This window comes from Pinus tabuliformis, chromosome 2_1 (genome assembly GCF_031772625.1).
Source record: "Pinus tabuliformis cultivar Carrire ecotype Pingquan chromosome 2_1, CPIR1, whole genome shotgun sequence".
Taxonomy (NCBI): Eukaryota; Viridiplantae; Streptophyta; class Pinopsida; order Pinales; family Pinaceae; genus Pinus; species Pinus tabuliformis.
The window spans coordinates 430,910,856-430,926,234 of record NC_142299.1 but is presented as its reverse complement, the minus strand read 5'-3'; the positions used below and the strand labels follow the sequence as shown (position 1 = coordinate 430,926,234).

The 15,379-nt window shown below is 36.4% G+C and overlaps 2 protein-coding genes across 2 annotated transcripts in view; one reads left to right on the top strand and one right to left on the bottom strand.

Moving 5' to 3' along the window:
• Nucleotides 1–4,313: 4,313 nt before the first annotated feature.
• Nucleotides 4,314–5,272, top strand: LOC149200736 (uncharacterized). The gene is made up of 2 exons (XM_089402787.1): nucleotides 4,314–5,027; nucleotides 5,104–5,272. Exons 1-2 carry the CDS (start codon nucleotides 4,437–4,439, stop codon nucleotides 5,131–5,133), a joined length of 621 nt encoding a protein of 206 aa, XP_089258913.1. The 5' UTR covers nucleotides 4,314–4,436; the 3' UTR covers nucleotides 5,134–5,272.
• A 3,805-nt stretch (nucleotides 5,273–9,077) lies between these two features.
• LOC149200735 (rRNA-processing protein) overlaps nucleotides 9,078–15,379 on the bottom strand; it is a 62,457-nt gene continuing 56,155 nt past the window's right edge. Inside the window, exon 3 of the mRNA XM_089402786.1 lies at nucleotides 9,078–9,927. Coding sequence (XP_089258912.1) covers nucleotides 9,520–9,927 — 408 coding nt within the window. The 3' untranslated portion in view covers nucleotides 9,078–9,519. The remainder of the gene's footprint in view (nucleotides 9,928–15,379) is intronic.

The window sequence follows — 15,379 nt, the reverse complement described above, 5'->3', positions numbered from 1 at the left end:
ACCCAATCACCATTGTAGGATATGCCCAATGGTTAGGGTTTCTCCAACAATGAACATGGGTTGCAACAAACTGCTCCTCTGGCTTATCAGACCTATGAGCTCCGACAAATTACCTCTCCTAGCAGCCCTTAGTCCATGAAGGCACTACACATAGGGCTCCACACTTGGGCACTTTCACGCTGCCCTCCAACAAACCTCAAATGCCCAATACAACACCAAACATCATGTCCTTCATATCTGCTCAATTAGCATCAACCTAGAGCTCTGAAGATCTACCCTTTGCTCTACAATATAGGAGCTATTGCACAAATCTAGGCACCCAATCACCATTGTAGCATATGCCCACTAGTTAGGGTTTCTAACATGCCACACCAGCCGTACCACTTAGCTACTACAGTCATCATAAAGCTATCCTCTCCTAGGATATCATCCACTTGCATCAAATCAACTCAAAAACACCAACCAACTTACATACCTCATGTCATCAAGGGCTGGTGCAAACTGCAACAGGTCTAAACTCTGATTAGGACTTATTAGCATGCTTCTACAACCCTCTTTTTATGCCTTCCAAACCTTCCTTTGACCGCAGCCTCCCTCCAAAAGGTTCCTCTAACAACTCGCCTTCTAGCTTTCTAGGCCTCAAAACCTAACCATCTAGCCACTTGTTCACCCAAAACATATATGCGACCCCAGTTGAAGTTTCTCAACCCCTTGAACAAGACAAATAAGGCTTGCGGCCTAGTTGCAGGTGCTCCTCATCAATGCGGCCTATTGTAGGAGAGAGTATGCTACCAAAAACAACCCCAAAATAGCAAACCAATTTGCCCTTAATAACAGCAGCAACCTCCTGTAGCTCCTCGGCCCTGAAAGAGACAAACAAAGAGACCAAAACAAGTTCTCCTCTTCTACATCTAGCCTCTGCTCCAATCGGTTGCCTCAGAGGTGTTTTTGTCTATGAATTGATGCTCCTTGGATGTCATTTATGCCTCACACATGAGTCTAATTTATACTAACTCATGTGGCTTCCTTAGTGGGCTTGTCCAGTTGTCATAAGGCCTATTATGACTCTAGTCGACCTCAAAGATGAACCACAAACCCACACTCTAACTTCAAAAATTCATATATTCAATTCTACAACTCGGATTCAAGTGATTTTTGTTGTGCCCGATTACTCTTGGAGTCTTCTATCAACTCAAATCATCACATGTAGAAATTTTCTCATGGACTCATGCCCATATGCTTGGGTGCAAAGCCCACAGGCTTGGGTTTCACACCCGCAAGTGCTTTTGTGGCACTCCAACCTCCAACCCGTAAACCCTAGGGTTTGGAGTACCTCCCAAACTACAAATGTCGACATTCCCTTCGCCTTTTAATTCACTAGAGGCTCGGATTCGGCAGGTTTCGATAGCATTGAAGCAGTTACCTCATGATAAGCACAATGATCGCAATGAGTTCATTACCTTTCAAAATGACCTCCAACACAGCTAGTGGCACATGATGGACAGACTAGTTTCCCTTAGGCAAGGACAAAAGCGAATGCAAGAGCAGTTGGACAACTTGGAAGGCCGACTGGTACACATGGAGGCCCACATCCATAAGGCTTTTCGACTGCCACATGTTAATGATCCAAATGACCCGACTGCAGGTAATTTAGCTTATTAAGAATGAGGTTGGGATGCATTTTGATACTTGGGAGGCTCAAGCTATCATGGTAAATCTGTATACGGGTTGTATGTCTTTTGTTACTATTATCAAAATATTTTTGTATATACCATCTAGCCAACAAATCTAATAAGAATAAGACTGATGGTCTTTTGAACTTAAGCTTCGGGATGTAACTGCTTTTTAAATTAATAAAACACATTAACTTAGGAAAAAAAATATTATAATTCATTTATTTATAATATTTAGATTTTTTAATAATTTTATAATTTATTAAATTTGATTAATTTTAAAAAAAGATAAATTAAATATGTTAAGCATTCTATTTTCCATTTTGAAAATCGTATTAAAGATGATTCAAATCTTAATATATTATTGCTGAAATTAAAATCAATTAATAAGTTGTGTGAAATTAAAATTAGATTTAGATTTACCTTAAATGTAATAACATTATTAAATATTATAAAAAATTAATAAACTGTGTGAAATTAAAATTAGATTTAGATTTACGTTAAATGTAATAACATTATTAAATATTATAAAAAATTAATAAGTTGTGTGAAATTAAAATCATGTTAAAACCAATAACACTCTTTTACACAAAATTTTCAAACTAAATCTAATTCACATATTAAATCGATTTAAGCTAAAATGTAATAACATTATTAAATATTATAACAAATAATAACACTCATTTACACAAATTTTCCAAACTAAATCTAATTCACAATTTAATCTAAAATGTAATAACATTATTAAATATTATAAAAAAATTAACACTCGTTTACACAAAAATTTCAAACTAAATCTAATTCACATATTAAATCGATTTAAGCTAAAATGTAATAACATTATTAAAAATTATAAGAAATAGGAGTTTATCCACACTACCGTTTACATTGCTCTCCATGAATATTACAAAGATGGTGTAATATTATACTTAATTTCACGTGTATTTTAAATGGACTCTACCATACAATAAATTCAATTAAAAATATGTGTATATTAAAATAATATTATAAAAAGTAAATTATATTTATAAGTAGGAAAGGAGTTATCTTTAGTCTAATTTTTTAGATTTTTTTAGACATTTTCCGGTTCTGAAATCTGTGGAAAAAATTGAGTTGACATTTTGATTTGTATTATTTAAACAGGTTTTTTGACTATATAATTGGATTCAACACCCTGAAAACCCCTCAGGCACTTCGATTGTGCAGGGGTTACCAATTAAACTTGTAATTTCAATAAATTCTTGCCAAATTTTAGAGAATTTTTTGGATTTTTTTGGACATCTTCGGGTGCTGGAATCTGGTAGAAAAAATTGAGTTGAAATTTTAATTTGTATTATTTAAACAGGTTTTTTTGACTATATATTTGGATTCAACACCCTGAAAAAACCTAAAGCACTTCGATTGTGCAGGGATTACCAATCAAACTTGTAATTTCAATAAATTCTTGCCGAGTTTTAGAGAAATTAGCTAAAAAAACCCAAATTTTGGAAAAATTAAATCAAAAAACCCACCAGAAAAACTTCCAAGAAAACCACCCTAAAAACAAGTCAATTAAAAAATATCATAAAAACAAGAAATATCATGTCAGACCTAGATTTTGATATATATATATATATATATATATATATATGCATATACTACTCTTTTGTAACTTTGTATTTCAAATTAATTTCACTTGTCATTTATATTGACGCTAACATATATTACTTGAATATAATATATTATACAAAAATATATATATATATCAGCCTAACTACTCTTTTGTAACTTTGTATTTCAAATTAATTTATTACTTGAATATAATATATAATATATATATATATATATATATATATATATCGGCCTAACTACTCTTTTGTAACTTTGTATTTCAAATTAATTTCACATGTCTTTTATATTGATGCTAACATATATTAGTTGCCAAAATGTAATAAATATAAATATAATTTCAATTATCACCCATTATTGACAAATATTTTTATATTAAGGTAAATATCAAACAAAACCTAATTTATATTTACAATTAAAAAATATTGTGTCGGACATTGATTTTGAAATATGTATAAAAAAATATATCAGTCTAACTAATCTTTTGTAGCTTTGTGTATATTTACAATTAAAAAATATTGTGTCGGACATTGATTTTGAAATATGTATAAAAAAATATATCAGTCTAACTAATCTTTTGTAGCTTTATGTTTCAATTTTTTAAAAGTTTTCCAAATATTAATATATTTAAAATAAACAACCGTACCATCTCAAAATAAAAATAACAATATCAAAACTTTAAAAACAACAATAATTCAATCTCTCGGGTGATTTGTCCCTTACCACCGTCCCAAAACGTTCAGCAGTCAAACCCATCGATTTTCATCAACCATTCAATCTCCCGTTCTATCAATTCGTTACCTCCGCTCCGCTCACTTACAGTTGCTACATATCACTTCAATACAGTTGCTAGATATCACTTCTTTTCAATATCACTTCAATACAGTTGCTAAATATCACTTCACTTTGCTTTTTGCTACTCAGTCCCCCTGACTTATCTCAGATGCCACTAGATATCACTTCACTTTGCTCTTTCCCACTCAGTCCCCATCTCACATGCCACCGCCTCAAGATTTCAATTTATTTTTTTTAAGTGGGCGGGGCTGAAATCCGATTCTGGTTGTTAAAGTATTACTATCTATGATGACTTCTCACTTACTCCGATTCTGGTTGTTGAAGTATTACTATCTATGATGACTTCTCACTTACCCCGGGATGACCAGCGATCAACTTTCTGCACATTTCTATCGCCTGTTCTATACCGCCATTGCTGCAGGAATTCAGAGTATGAGAGCAGCTCTACCTTTATATACACCTATATCGCTAACAACTCAACTCACTAAGTTTCGAGTTTCAGAGCGAGAAATGGGTCATAGAGGTGCTGTTGTTCTCATGTTCGTGTGTTTCCTCATCATGGTGGCCACTCCAGCTGTAGATGCAGCAGCTATTGATTACTTTACGGCACATTCTCGTGCTCAGGACTCTGGTCACATGGGCGGATTGAGTTATCATCGGACCGATTCTTCTTCTGATGAATTTGCTTTTAATGGACGTGCTGTGCTGGAGGAGAAAAGTGACGAAATCCGATCATCCATGGACCGTCACGAGAAAAGGGATGTGGAAGCCCTTCTGGCTTTTAAAAAGCACATCAAATCGGATCCAACTGGAAGGCTGTCCAGCTGGACAGCAGAGAACTCACAGCAAGTGTGCTCCTGGCATGGTATTACCTGCAGGCAACACAGCAAAAGAGTTGTGGCTGTAATGCTTCCTGTCGCTGTACCTATTCTTAACCCTACATTTGGGATGGTAGGTACCCTCTCGGCATCCCTTGGCAATCTCTCCTTGTTGCATACGCTGAATCTTTCTGGAAATCATTTGACAGGTGAAATTCCAGCCGATTTCGGGCAGCTGAAAACTCTGGAAATACTTGATCTCAGCTGGAATAATTTAGGAGGACTGATTCCAAAAGCATTGTGTAACTGCACAAGCCTTAAATGGATCGAACTTTCATGGAACAGCTTGAGAGGGACCATACCAGCAGAGTTTGGTCGTCTAGTCAAGTTGGAGCATCTGGACTTGAGCATCAACAATAATCTGGGCGGCACTATTCCAAGTTCTCTCGGCAACTGCACCTCTCTCCGAGATTTGTCGCTTGGATCCAGCAATTTCAGTGGTCAAATTCCTTCCAGTTTGGGTTCCTTAAAAAGCCTATCTTCCCTTTACCTTGGAATCAACTATTTTACCGGTCCAATACCTTCCACTCTGTGTTCAATAAAAAGCCTATCTTCCCTTCACCTTGAACGCAACCTACTGAGTGGTCCGATCCCTCCATCTATCGGCAACTGTAGTCAATTATCGGGGTTAGACTTGTATAATAATTATGTGAGTGGGGAAATACCAATTGAAATTGGGTTGTTGCAGAGACTAGAATACCTAGACTTAAGCAGCAATAAATTGTTAGGGAGTATACCATTTCAATTAGGTAATTTGAGCAACCTTTTGTCTCTGGATTTAAGTTTAAACAGGCTTAGTGGTGTTATACCTGAAACCATTACAAATTTGAGCAAGCTTCAGTCATTTCAATTAGCTAACAACAATCTCACAGGTATCATTCCAAAATCTGTTGGGAATCTTCAATCTCTCCAATATTTGAATTTATATTCAAACAACTTAGTTGGAAGTATTCCACATAGCATTGGTCAACTAAGATATCTCATCACTCTAAACATACATAATAACAATATTTCTGGGAGTATTCCTAGCAGTATCGGCCGTTTGGTTTCACTTAAGATCTTAGTTTTATCCAAAAATAGCTTAGAGGGACCAATTCCTAAGGACATCAACAATTGCACTTCTTTGGTTATTTTCTCCGCTTACTCTAATAACTTATTTGGGACTATGTCCACATCTTTGGCCAACAGTACCAACATTCAGCTCTTGGATTTAAGTCAAAATAGATTGACAGGAGAACTCCCTAGCCATCTCACATTTTTTCATGATTTGACTATTTTGAGACTTGGTTATAATAATCTCCATGGTGATATTCCTAATTGGATTACAAAGCTCATGAAGTTAAATTATTTAGATTTATCTAACAACAAATTCAGTGGAAGAATTCCATTTGATCTTCAGAGACTTCAGGGATTTACACTCAATCAATCTTGGCTCGGAATAAATCAAGGACCATCTAATATATTGTCAATTCCAGACATAAAAACAATGGAAGTAATATCATATGGCATATCATATGTGGAAGACACTTCATTTGATTTGTCTAACAACAATCTTACAGGGGAAATACCTACAAGCATAGGAAGTTTGAGCAGCTTGCGATCATTGAATTTATCTGGGAACCACTTGGAGGGGTCAATACCAAAATCTCTTAGTAACATATCTACTCTAGAGATGTTGGACCTGGCAAAAAATAATTTGAGCGGACCAATCCCTCAAGAACTCTCTCAGCTACATTGGTTGCACAAAGTGGATGTTTCATCTAATAGCCTATGTGGGCCAATTCCATCAGGGACACAATTTTCAACTTTTGATGCAACTTCATTTCAAAGGAATAAATGCTTATGGGGGTGTCCATTAGATTCATGCAGCAATCAAAAGGCAAAGCCTATTACAAAAGCTAATAGCACTAGTCAGAGTAGTTATGTTAAACTGGAATGGTTGAGTCAAATAAATGAAAAAATGTCAATGATCGCATTGGCGATCGGAGTTGGGATTGGATTTGGGGGAGTTGTTGCTATGTTCACATTGTGGGATAAAGCTAAGTGTTGGGTATTGATTGTACCAAAACCACAAACATCTTATGGATTGTATCGGCTCCCTACATAACAAGTACTATTGCAAAATATGAAGTAAAAAGTTGTGTAGTATGTGTTGCTATAATATTTATAGTTGGTTTACCATATCCAAGATAACCTTCATTTTATAATGTAAAGTGATAATTTTAAATGTTGGAGGATTTTCTAAGGTTATATATTTGAGATTTTGTCTCCCCAATTGTCATTTTTGAGTTTTGTGTAGAGATTTTATTTTAAATGCAATTTGCTTTATTTCGATTCATGGTCCATAATAATACAAAGTGGTGAGTTTCAAGAGCAAGTCTTAGGCAAGTACTCAACTCAGCCAAGACTCAATATGGCTCGCAAGTCTTAGCCAAATTAATTTACACTACTAAAAACAACTCCAATTACTAAGAATGGACCTGCTGAATATAGACATGCCAAAAATGACAATCCAAATTAAAAATACGCTCAGATTATGAAGCAAACTGTTATGGAGACACCTACTAAATATGCTACATCTAAAAATAGACACTACTAAATATAGCAATGTCTAGCGTGTTAACAAAAACTGTCTCATCATATCCATATATTTCAGCAAGGTACACAACTATATTGTGAGAATCAACATGCAAACCCTGAAACTCGTACAACTAAAAAATAGCAGTCATAAAATGCCTTGCATGCTGGCCAAACAAAAGTCATTGGGATCATAAGCTCGCAAGGATGAATATTATGTAGTTATCTCTCACATGCAGGCTTCAAAGGTCTAGCTCCCGTAAAAAAAGCACTGCTAAAAATAGCAAGTTCTCAAAATCTGACAAATTTCAGTGTGTAGAGAGGTTTGATCAATATGATATCCTAATGTAACTATAGATGGAGTAACATGATGGAATCTGACTAGAACTTAGTCCTCTAGTCACAAAGGCAATCTGGAGGTTAACAAAAAACTGTATTGTATTTGTTGTAAGATTTTAATTCCCTAAGCTCGTTTTAAAATTCCTCGAAGACACATTATGTCAATAAAGCCAACAAAGTTAATTATTGCATCTAACATCAGGGAAAGTCTTGACAACCTTCACAAGCTGTACGTGTACTTCAACAAATGAGGATAGGTGTAACCCTTCAATGAATTTAACAAAATAGATACCATTCATCCCTCGATCTTAACAACTAAGCCAAATATACAGCACATTTATTTAATATGATGTTACGACTTCTTATTCTATCGAAAGCAAGTACAATATTTGGGATAGAGGTAAACGCTGTCAAGATTCTGGTGAAGGTTTCTACAGTAGAAGATCCAGGTGTTAAAATTTAACATTTAGATACTGGGGTTTAGAAATTATGGCCAATTTTATGGCTAAATAGTTTGAGGTTTTTCTGTATCAATCTTCATCCCAAATAAATAAATTCAGGCTGTACATTTTTGGGTGGCTTTTGCAAACAGTTTAAGGTTTAAGGTTCTAAGGTTTACAGTTTCCAAGGTGAACAATTCAACAGTATTGAATCAAACCCTTGAGTGTATTTCATTTCATTTTAAATTCTTCCAATGCTGCAATCCTCTATGTTTGAGCATTATTAATCTAGCAAGAGCAACCTATTTCAACATTCAAACCCGTGAACTCTTAGCTCTTTTCACTAAAACTTCATTTTTGTGCGACTCTTAGAAACACACCCAAGGTGCTGCATCACATAATGAAATTTCTTTGGCTTAAATGCCAATTTTTAAGAGGTACTATTTACCAAAATAACTCAGATCTTGCCCCTGGTCTCAACCCTTTGTACAACCACATGCAATTCAGGTGGCAAACACCACAATGAGAATGGAACACTGGTGAGCAGCTTTTAACTACATAACCTTACCAGTGAATCACAGACCGGTTGGCATTTTATAAACTAAATCTCTTAAACTACTTCAATAGATCAAGCGTTGTATCTACTATTTTAAGAGTTATTTCTTAATTTTGTATCTTGGTATCTTCATGCAATGGCATAGATAGATACATACAGAGGACAACCCTCAATCTACAGCCTAAATTTGGAAATGTACACAATTCCAGAATGCCACCAAATGTATTCCACAAGCGCAACATTGGCTCTAGTAGAATGATGAATATTAGTGTTATGTTTGAAATAGCAGTTTTCGTAAAAACAAAAATGAAGGTGAAAGACTCACTTCTTACTGATATTCAGGATTGAAATAGGAACACTGAATTCAGAGAGAGAGTAAGAATCAAGGGTCATAAAAGCTCAAGCCTGCTGCCACCATATATAGGACATAATAAATTCTGATCCATAAATGTTACTGTTACATGGTATCCCTTTTGTGTTTGGCAGGCATTTCATTTCTTCATCTAGATTATAGATTGTCAAAGCATTATAACAGTGACACCAAAGGAAAACAGTGTAGCATTTCTATACCTTACCCAGAATAATAGAAAAGTGATCCTTTGATATTGCTGCACCCCTCCAGACACCTTGTTTGGAGGAACTCAATGTCAAAACTACTGATTAGAATTTTGAATTCTATCTAATAGATGTTCCATTCTGAATTTCATAATGGGCTGCCCAGATTTGGTCCTTCTGCACATCTTTGATTTCATGTCCTTCCTTTTGGCTTCAGCCTTTTCATGAGCTGCACGTTTAGCTGCAAGTTCTGCTTCTCTTTCCTTTCTCAACAGTTCTTTCTCTTGCTGCAGTTTCTCATACTCTTTCCTCATTTTTTCGAGTGTGTTTTTGCTATTTTCTGAGTTCTTGCTCTTGTGTTTCTGGTTATGTCCAGACGTGTCTTTTCTATTAACCTTTCGATCATTGGCTGGAACAGATTCTTCATTATCATAAACATCAGAGATGTAAGGGTGCTGTTTGATGGTTTTTGTTTGTTCCTCAGCTTCAGCTTCATCATTGTCAAACTGCAGTGAAAGTTGAACAAAATATCAGACTTCCACATATAATGTTCCAAACAATATTACTGCCAAATAGACAGTTAAGGAACCATCTTTCTGGTCTGCAAGAGACACTCAAAATAGTTATGATGGTCAACATATTACTTAAGCAAACAGAATGCCTGGATACATCTCCAACTAACAGCATGGAGCCAATTAGCTAGGCAGCTATTTCTTGTTCAGCATAGTAGATACTTGCAGGAAAATAAAATGATTCCAGAGAACATTATAAAAAAGTGTTGAAGTTCACAAAATATATGCCCAAAATACATTTAGTCACAGATCTCCATCATGCACCACAATCTTTTTAAATATCTTGTAACAGGAAGTATCGACGCAGTGAATCATGTACAAGCAACAACTTTAACATATCGTTTCTCTAGCTGACAAACTAAAGTTCTTTTTTCCCATTTTGCAAAATGGGAAGTTGATTACCACCCATGTCAGAAATTGCGTTGTAATAAGTTAATAACATGCTCAAGTCCAGACCAAGGGAAGTAATGGCTTGGAAAAACATTTGCTAGATACTGACCTGTTAAATGGGGAGATAGATTGTCAGTATCGCATTCCTAGATAGGCTTTTATCTTCACTATCTACTAGAAAAACTCAATATAGCCTAAATCACCTGACACAGGGATATGGGACATGAAAATACGAGTGTCCGACACATAACACACGACCCCCACAAACAGGACACTGAGGACACATTGTATACTATATAAAATATATATGTATATTAAAAAAAATTAATAGATACATCATATTACACAAATTCTTATGATGATACAAATTCAATCATGAGTCATCAACGATACAAGTTTACAACTAGTACTTAGTACTACATCAATTACGATAAATTGACAAATACAAGAAATTAACCATAAACTGCAGTTTTCTCATTAAGACATCAAAATCAAAATGTATTACTTAGTCCTAAGGACTCCTGACTAACTGAGTCTGAGTCATACAACTATATGTGGGAATACCAATGGCAAATAGAAAATACAAAACAGGGTAGATGCTAAAACCGAGAACTTTAGATCAAGATGGAAAAATCTCATAGGCAGCTGCCAACAGGCTACAGCCTATAGCCTAGAGCTCATCAACATCAAAATAAGCATCAATACGACCACTGCGCTCTTCTGCATCCTCCTCCTATGTATCCAATGTAATCTTTGCATTTGCTGGTGTGGAGGACGACCCCTCAAGAGTATCACCATCATCAAAAGTGACAAGCTCTAGCGTTGGTTCATTAAGATCCAAGTTGGCCAATGCCAACTCAACACTGTTGTCCAAACCCATATCATCAAGAAACATTTCCTACATGTTTGACTTCCCCTTCAACCACTCATCCCTTTGCCTGTAAATAAGACGAAGATTTGTGTGTACATACACCATTGCCTTTGCCCTGGACTGCTCAAGGCTACTCTTCTTCAAACTATACAGATTACCATGTGTGCTCTAATTCCTCTCACAACAAGAGGATGAAGTAACCTAAGAGAAGAGTCTTCTGGCTAACTGTTATAAAGGAGGGCATGTGGCCCCATGAGTTTCCCACCAAGCATAGGGCTTCTTAGCCCCCTTATATCTCTAATCATATCATAGACAGCAAATCCCCCTGTGCCAGTTGAAAACTTTACAAAGGCATCCTCCACCTCATCAAGGGATGCTCTATCTTGAAATATCCATCTCAATGCATCCTTCCTCCCCTATGAAATCTCACCATCCATGTGAGGAGGGAATCTGCGTGAAGGTCCACGATTCCGCCTCTCATGCCAATAAGTGAGCCAAGCAATGGAAAGGTGTGCAATTCTTGTCCCGCCCGTTGACAAGAATATCCTGTATGGTGGTGAAGAAGGCCTCCATTCACGTTTCATACTCTGGGCACTCATTCTAAAAATTAATGGTCCTCACAGACTCAATCATGGAATCCAATCCCTCATAAACCTTTCCTAGGATGGGTTGGTCTGTATTTGCAAATTGTAACAAAGCAATGATAGGGTCCACAATCTTAATAGTAATATCTAACCTCTCCCAGCAAAGCATCATCTAACACTATGTCTTTGACTCTTTTTTAGGATGCTTGATCTATCTTTCTCAAAAAAGACCAAAACTCTAAAATAACCATGGCCCCAAGAACGGTCTTGACCTCCCTCAACCTCTTCAACATAATGAATGAAGAGGCAAACTGTGTATCTGCAACAATGATAAATGTGTGTACTATTTGTAGATTGTGGGCACATTGGTATGATTTTGTACGAAGTTGTGGATATGGCGTGCATCCTCAATAAGATTTCCAATCCATGCCACATCAGAAGCAATAGATTTACGTGTTATATTCAAGGAATGGACAATGCAAGGTGTCATAAATATTTGTGGATATTTAGCTTCCACAATCATGTCAGCGACCTTAAAAATAGGTGCATTATTTGTAATGATTTACACACAAAAATCAACACCTACATATTTAATAACGTTAATGAACAACTCACCCATATATTTTGCATCCTTGTATTTTCCAAGAGCATCCACTGCTTTGAAGAAAATTGGTCCATTCAAGGAAGACACCATGAAGTTGATGAGTGGATGGTGTGTTGCATCTGTCCATCCATTAGAAACAATACTAACCCCAGATGTTGGCCATGTTCATTCAATAGGCTCAAGCATTTTATCCACTTCCTTCCTTGTCTTAGTCAACAATGTGGTTCTAAGCTTCTCTAAACTAAAAGCCAAATACTCAGATGGAGCCCCTTGAGCTAGAGTTCGACACGTCTCACTAAATAAAGGTGATCATACAACATTAAATGACATGAAATTGAAATAGAAAAAAAGGCAATGGTAATATCAATCTCTTCTCGCCTCTCTTGTTGAAATATTTTGTCCACTAGACCAAGTGCCCTCCTTTTTCCTCAACCTGCGTTGTCGCCTAAGATGTACACTTAAGTGTGGGAAAAGATTCCGACCCCACAAGGTATAATCTTTATGACGCAACGCTCAAAGCAAGGGTTGTCACCTATTCCCTACTCCCTTCGTTTAAGCTCTTCCCTAGACAAGCTATGGGGGTTAGTCCCTAAAAAGATGGTTAGTAAAGGGAAACTTGTTGAAACAACAAGTTTTAGAAGACTAAAGGCAAGATAATTACTTCTCTATGTAACTTGAATCTAAGGATTATTTAACAAGTGTGATTATTAATGGTCCTCATAGACTCAATCATGGAATCCCATCCCTCATAAACCTTTCCTAGGATGGATTGGTCTGTATTTGCAAATCGTAACAAAGCAATGATAGGGTCCACGATCTTAATAGTAATATCTAACCTCTCCCAGCAAAGCATCATCTAACACTATGTCCTTGACTCTTTTTGAGGATGCTTGATCTATCTTTCTCAAAAAAGACCAAAACTCTAAAATAACCATGGCCCCAAGAACGGTCTTGACCTCTCTCAACCTCTTCAACATAATGAATGAAGAGCCAAACTGTGTACCTGCAACAATGATAGATGTGTGTACTGTTTGTAGATTGTGGGCACATTGGTATGGATTTGTACAAAGTTGTGGATATGGCGTGCATCCTCGATAAGATTTCCAATCCATGCCACATCAAAAGCAATAGATTTAAGTGTTATATTCAAGGAAGGGACAATGCAAGGTGTCATAAATATTTGTGGATATTTAGCTTCCACAATCATGTCAGCAACCTTAAAAACAGGTGCATTATCTATAATGATTTACAGACAAGAATCAACACCTACATATTCAATAACGTTAATGAACAACTCACCCATATATTTTGCATCCTTGTATTTTCCAAGAGCGTCCACTGCTTTGAAGAAAACTGGTCCATTCAAGGAAAACACCATGAAGTTGATGAGTGGATGGTGCGTTGCATCTCTCCATCCATTAGAAACAATACTAACCCCAGATGTTGGCCATGTTGATTCAATAGGCTCAAGCATTTTATCCACTTCCTTCCTTGTCTTAGTCAACAATGTGGTTCTAAGCTTCTCTAAATTAAAATCCAAATACTCAGATGGAGCCCCTTGAGCTAGAGCTCGACGCGTCTCACTAAATAAAGGTGATCATACATCATTAAATGACATGAAATTGAAATAGAAAAAAAGGCAATGGTAATATCAATCTCTTCTCGCCTCTCTTGTTGAAATAATTTGTCCACTAGACCAAGTGCCCTCCTTTTTCCTCCTTAACCTGTGTTGTCGCATAAGATGTACACTTAAGTGTGGGAAAAGTTTGCGACCCCACAAGTTATAATCTTTATGACGCAACGCTCAGAGCAGGGGTTGTCACCTATTCCCTACTCCCTTCGTTTAAGCTCTTCCCTAGACAAGCTATGGGGGTTAGTCCCTAAAAAGATGGTTAGTAAAGGGAAACCTGTTGAAACAACAAGTTTTAGAAGGCTAAAGGCAAGATAATTACTTCTCTATGTAACTTGAATCTGAGGATTATTTAACAAGTGTGATTATTAATGGTCCTCACAGACTCAATCATGGAATCCCATCCCTCATAAACCTTTCCTAGGATGGGTTGGTCTGTATTTGCAAATCAATACCAAGCAATGATAGGGTCCACGATCTTAATAGTAATATCTAACCTCTCCCAGCAAAGCATCATCTAACACTATGTCCTTGACTCTTTTTGAGGATGCTTGATCTATCTTTCTCAAAAAAGACCAAAACTCTAAAATAACCATGGCCTCAAGAACAGTCTTGACCTCCCTCAACCTCTTCAACATAATGAATGAAGAGGCAAACCGTGTATCTGCAACAATGATAGATGTGTGTACTATTTGTAGATTGTGGGCACATTGGTATGCTTTTGTACAAAGTTGTGCATATGGCGTGCATCCTCAATAAGATTTCCGATCCATGCCACATCAGAAGCAATAGATTTAAGTGTTATATTCAAGGAATGGACAATGCAAGGTGTCATAAATATTTGTGGATATTTTGCTTCCACAATCATGTCAGCAACCTTAAAAACAGGTGCATTATCTATAATGATTTACACACAAGAATCAACACCTACATATTCAATAACGTTAATGAACAACTCACCCAAATATTTTGCATCCTTGTATTTTCCAAGAGCGTCCACTGCTTTGAAGAAAACCGGTCCATTCAAGGAAGACACCATGAAGTTGATGAGTGGATGGTGTGTTGCATCTCTCCATCCATTAGAAACAATACTAACCCCAGATGTTGGCCATGTTCATTCAATAGGCTCAAGCATTTTATCCACTTCCTTCCTTGTCTTAGTCAACAATGTGGTTCTAAGCTTCTCTAAACTAAAAGCCAAATACTCAGATGGAGCCCCTTGAGCTAGAGCTCGACACATCTCACTAAATAAAGGTGATTATACAACATTAAATGACATGAAATTGAAATAGAAAAAAAGGCAATGG

What these genes read in the sequence shown, in the direction of transcription:
- LOC149200736 (XM_089402787.1), top strand. Translation starts at nt 4,437, where the DNA reads ATGACCAGCGATCAACTTTCTGCACATTTCTATCGCCTGTTCTATACC. An exon ending in TTAACCCTACATTTGGGATG is followed by an intron (nt 5,028 to 5,103) that starts GTAGGTACCCTC and finishes ATCATTTGACAG; the next exon opens with GTGAAATTCCAGCCGATTTC.